The 5,911-nt window shown below is 42.3% G+C and overlaps 1 protein-coding gene across 1 annotated transcript in view; it reads left to right on the forward strand.

The window, feature by feature from the left end:
* The window catches only part of IQCH (IQ motif containing H), a gene marked incomplete at its 5' end in the record, with an annotated part of 60,717 nt that overhangs the window by 29,170 nt on the left and 25,636 nt on the right, over positions 1–5,911 (forward strand). Inside the window, 2 exons of the mRNA XM_009867445.1 lie at positions 1,567–1,839; positions 3,686–3,877. Of these exons, the coding sequence (XP_009865747.1) occupies positions 1,567–1,839; positions 3,686–3,877 (465 nt within the window). The remainder of the gene's footprint in view (positions 1–1,566; positions 1,840–3,685; positions 3,878–5,911) is intronic.

A 5,911-nucleotide genomic window follows, 5' to 3' on the forward strand; every position in this document is an offset into this window, starting at 1 on the left:
TTTTACAGCCTGTTTCCTGCACTCCTTAATTAACTGTAAAATCCATTATTGAGAGACACAAAGCAAATCTCGTCCCTACATCACCACTCGTGGCCCCAGGGGGTGAGTGACCGGGGCTAGAAATTGATCCTGTTCTCTACGTGGCAGAACTCTGCCACGAGACCAACAGGATGGGCCATCTCCTGCTTTCATACCAGTGCTCAGGAGAAAGGAAACAAATGAATCGGAACACCACGAGTCTCCGTTTTAAAACTGGCAGAAGCAAAAAAGACTCCAGGAGACTTGTTTGTTGTTCTTTTTGCCCTTATACTTCCGTGACTCCCTTTTCCCTACTAGGCCTTTGAAAAAGGATATTTCTCTGACTTATATCCTCACTGTCCTTGCAGGGTGTCTGACTCTTGACACAGAGACTCGGGCACTTTTAGGAGCTGTGTGTTCGGTATGAGAGCGCGCTGAGAACTTGACAGAAAGGGATTCCTTTTGTCTGCTTCCAGGGGCTCCTACACCATCATCCCCATCCAAGTAGCAGAATGAGGATTTGTACTTCAGTCCATGAGAAGGAGCATCTGGGACTTTGAAGGAGTTCTCCAGTCCTGGAAATCTCTAGCAAATCCAGTATTTATCTTGTCCTGAAAAGGAGTACTTTCCTGACTAGGGCCTAAATCAGATGAAATCTCAATGTGAAGATTTTCTTTCGGCAACAGTGATTTGTTTATGGCAATCTAGTGCAGCTGATGTCCATCCCTATCTGTCTCGACCTCGGTGCGCCTCTCTCTGCACGTTTGGAAAGATAACTGGGTTATCTGCAGGCCGTACATTGAATAAGTTGAACAAAATATTTTTTTAGGTTTCACCTGCTATGACTAATACACTTAGTTTCAATTCAGAGTTTATAGCATTTGTCACGAACAATTCGTTCAGCAATAGACCTTCTTTTTTAAAAGATACTAAAAAGTCTGTCCAAAAAGTTGCAACTCTTGTACTTTAAATGACAAAAATTCTACCCCTCTCCTTGAGTACTCTGCAGTTGCGCTTACAGTAGCCATCAGAACTACCGTGTAATGGAAATGTATCTCCCCAGTAATTTAACGTGATCAATGAAAGCTTTTGTAAATCAAAGTGTTTTATTCTCAGAGAATCGCTTAAAATGCTGCTGAACTGTATGGTGAAATACATCCCCTGCTATAGCGGGGTTTTCTTCATTTTTGTATTGATTTTTAGGAGCTTTAGAGTTAAACCATGCCAGAAGTGTTGCCGAGATGAATCACTATTATCCAAAGGCCACCAGCCTCTCTGCCGACTGACAGAAGGATAATTCCGCATGGATCAAATAAATACAGATGTGTAGTAATTAGTTCTATTCCCAGTGAGCCCATTTCCAACACACTAAAGATGTGCACGATTATGGAGCCTCACCCCAACAGCTTTTATCAATTTAAACTGCTAAGCTACAGGATAGGTCATAACCCAGCCTGCTATTAATAATGTATTTATTGTGTGCAACATTATAAATTAGGTTCATGGAACAGAACACCTTTTAACAAGAATAATGTTATCTTTCTACAGAAGCATCGCATGTGCTTAGCCACTCAGCTGAAGTACAGTCCCAAGACAATCGAAGGAATAAAATTTCTTATCCAGAATAGAGATGCCTACATTATTGGAGGGGTTCCCCACCAAGATGATTTAGCAGTGGCCGACATGCTAAATGTGCCTATATTAGGCTCCGCGCCAGAAGTGGCTCACCTCTACGGTACTAAGTCTGGAAGTAAACGAATTTTTGCCAGGGCTTGTGTGCCAACCCCTCCTGGAGAGTCCGACATCGTCAGCAGCGAGCAGGTAAGGAGGACGTGGCCTTAGGTGTGCCAACATGCAGATGCCTGTTCTCACTTGATAGGATGCAAATTTTCTATGATTGCAACAACTCTGTTGGTTAGACTCGCCCTTGGTTTAAAGGTTAAATCACATATGAGGTTGGGTTCTGTTAGGGCTCTGACCGCTTAAATGCAACTTGTATCCTAGTCATGATGTAACACAGGTGTTCTGGTGTTCTTCGTGGTCTTCCTTGAGGTAAAGATAAGGTATATATAAAGTATGTTGAACAGTTCGTGTTGCTGCTTCATGGATGAAGTCAAGGCCTCAATGAGATTAACAGGAGTTTCACCAGTGACTGAAAATAGAGCAGAGATTTCTGGGAAACGAAGCATTTGATGAAAGAAAAATTTCTTCTGCTTAGGAAATCAGCGTGTTCAAACTGAGGTTCACTGAGTTTTACCTTGTACCTGGCTCGTCATTGCTAAACTCACCTATCTTGTCAGTGTGACCAGTAAGAAAAGAACACAATATTTACACGTTTATTTGACATTTGGTGTCTCAGTATTTCATTCTATAAGCTTATTTTGCAATCTGCAATGACATCTCTAAGTATGATCCACATAGATTTCTCGAAATAGTATTTTTATGGTGATGCTGCTTCTCATACAGGAAAATAATCGGTGCCATGGATTGTAGATATTAGTACTTTTTAGAGAGGCTTTTCACATTGCTTTGCATTAATCACCTTTAAGACTGGAAACAATCTAAGCTGCACAAATATGTTGCAACCTCTATGGCAGATGAAATAAATATACGATCAATGATGTGAAAAACAACTGTTTGATTTATTGCTAAATAATTTATATGAATCTAATACTTTTGATTCATACTACTGTGTTATGGAAGTCTTCCTTGTGTTTGCTTGTACGAAATATTGACATTTTAGGTTAAATAATCAAAGCCAGGTGACACTATGTGAAAGCACAACTCAATTTTCACCTGAAGATAGCACATAATTCTTTATGATTGGTGCAGTCCTTACGATATTATTGATCCTTTTCATTACTGTAGGGGAGTCATCAAGAAAAAGACATTTATGTGATTCTCAAAAGCCACAAATAATAGCATCTGGAACACACATGCGATTGTATTTTTGGTCAGTGTTAAAGAAAATAAACAAAGCTCCCCAAAATTACTGTGTAAAAATGTAGGAGGCTCTAGCCAATGCAACAAGATCTGATAATACTTTTACCAGGTTCAAAGGCATTTGCAGTTTCTAAGAAGCTAATTGCATCCTACACCAGCTGGGCAAAAGGCATTTTAAAGCCATTTAAATCTGTGAACATACACAAATAAATAATTAGCATTTTTATAAAGCCTGCCTGGTAACTCCTTCGTACGTTTATAACCATATAATGTACTCTCCAGTAGGAAAATTTCACAGATGTTTGGCTGGTGCTAGAATCGGGCACTATCGTGTCTCAGATTTTGCAGACAGTGTAGTCCACCCCATGTTGTTGAGCTGTACTGATTATCCAAGCTCAAAGATCCTAACTGGACAAAAAAGCCTGGGCAGGCAAATTCCTCTCTGCAGAATACAGCTCCATCGACCACTGAAGGTGTCCTGTCGGGAGTCTGTCCAAGTGGGCTCAAGTACGAGATGAAAACCATAGATTCTTCATCAAAAAACAGTCAGAGTTGCTTTTGCTACGTATCCGAGATAACCGTAACAGCACAAGCATCTCTAAGAAACACAAACCATTGTTAGAAAACAAAGTTCGAGTCCAAATATCTGAGAACGGGAAGCCTGAATTGAAGAACGGTTTAACACTGCCGTAACCCAACTGATCTTCGTGTCGTTGCTCCACAGCTGTTGAGCGTTCTCAGCCGGCTCATCGTTGACAACCTGGAGGTGCGGTGTTGGTTGTTCAAAGCCAATGATGAATCTGGAGGAGACGGCACCGCCTGTTGCGACGTCGCCTCGCATTTGGAATGCTACAGCTGGGTTCAGAAGGAACGTCAGCGATACGGTCCCGAGGTCTGGAGGAAGAAGTGGGCGCATGTAAGTACCGAAGGAGCGGGGGGTCTTCTTTGTTGTTGCAGCTTCATAATCACTCACCGGGCTTCTTCCTCACAGTAAATCTTTTTTCTGAGCTTACATTTAAGAGAGGTTGGTAGGAGTTGATATTACAGGGTCCAGACTAGCTCGTACAAAGCAGTAGGTAACAATTATTCAAATAAGGCAGTTAAATATTCCAAAATATAAACGAATGTGTGGCACCCGACTGTGCAGTAAGTTGGTTGTCACAACACTTCATTCGTTTGCAATAATGTTCAAATTTCACACAATGTTTTTTATCCAAAGTGAGGGCGTGTACAAATGAAAGTAAAATGACAGCAGAGCCTTATATCTACAGAGAAACTTGGAATTACTGGAACAAAGCATTGGACTAATGCTAATTGGACTAATACTAACCCATTTGAAACCACATGCAAACTGATTATTTTGTAATCCGGTTTTCTAAGGATTATTTTTTCTGTACATTTTTCCACACTCATAATTTCTAAGCCTGTTAGCTATCTTCAGCCTCACGAGGCACAACACTTGAGGTCTCAGGGATCATTTGACTCCTGCTTGTTTCTTTGCAGCGGGTGTTTAGGTAAGGGCAGAGATCTTAGAAATACTTAACCGAGGGAAACAGTATAGCATGAGCTCACGCACTAGTAGATTCCTAAGAATCCACAGGACTGAGAGAGACTGTAAGATGATACATTTCAACTGCAGAAAAATCCATGTGAAAGTAGACTTCACTAGTCCTGGCATCAGAGAACTGTCTGTAGTTTAAATATTCATTGGTATTTAAATTTGTTAATTTCAATAAGCATTTGATATTTCTGTATATTGTGCCAAATTCATTCCTAATGTAATGGTTTTAAAGCCAGAAGGAATGTATCCAGAAAGAATTGTTTAATTTACATAAACTACTCATTACAGCTCTTCCAATTTTTTTTTAATTCAATCAAAACTGTTCTGAAATTTTTGTTTGATTGAATTATATTGTATATTAAAATTTCAAATTGTGCTGATTACCGGTCTGTTGTGTTCGACAACTACGAAATAATTCTGCATTATAGAACAGAGCTTACCGTACAAAGCTGAAGGGCTCATTTCTCTGATCTGCTAAAGGACCCTCGCTCTGCGCAAGTCCAGCAGCACGGAGGGCTGGAGAGCCCCTCCAGTGAAAGTGTTGTCGGACACAGGGCTGATCATGCCCCTGTACTCGGCACTCGTGAGACCGCACCTCGAGTACTGTGTCCAGTTTTGGTCACCACAGTACAAGAAGAACATGGAGGTGCTGGAGCGGGTGCAGAGAAGGGCAACAAGGCTTGTGAGAGGTCTGGAAAACAGGCCCTATGAAGAGCGGCTGAGGGAACTGGGTTTGTTTAGTCTGGAGAAGAGGAGGCTGAGAGGAGACCTTATTGCCCTCTACAACTACCTAAAAGGAGGCTGTAGCGAGGCTGGTGCTGGTCTCTTCTCTCTAATTACTAATGACAGGACAAGGGGAAATGGCCTCAAGTTGCGTCAGGGTAAGTTTAGGTTGGATATTCGGAGGAAGTTCTTTCCTGAACGAGTGGTGAGGCACTGGAACGGGCTGCCCAGGGAGGGGGTGGGGGCACCAACATGTTCAAAACCCACGTGGACACGTTCCTGTGTGACCCACTCTCGGTGATCCAGCTCTGGCAGGAGGTTTGGACTGGATGATCTTCAGAGGCCCCTTCCAACCCCTGACATTCTGTGACATCCCCAGATCCAGCTCCCACCATCCGAGCCAGTGGGGCAGAGCACATGATTCACCAAGTCTGGTTCTTTTCCTGTATAAATTCCCTGTATAAGCGATATTACCCAGTATTAGCCTTCCTGTTTCTGTGCCTTTCTAGTTTCTTTGTTGGCAAGTGACTCTGAAAGGACATAGCGTTAACTGGCTGCGTTTGGTTTCTCTTTGATACTGCATGTTGGAACGAGTTCAGAGGAGGCCACAAAGATGATCCAGGGGCTGGAGCATCTCTGCGCCGGGGACAGGCTTTGGGAGGCGGG

Source organism: Apaloderma vittatum, unplaced genomic scaffold (genome assembly GCF_000703405.1).
Source record: "Apaloderma vittatum isolate BGI_N311 unplaced genomic scaffold, ASM70340v1 scaffold7634, whole genome shotgun sequence".
Lineage (NCBI taxonomy): Eukaryota > Metazoa > Chordata > Aves > Trogoniformes > Trogonidae > Apaloderma > Apaloderma vittatum.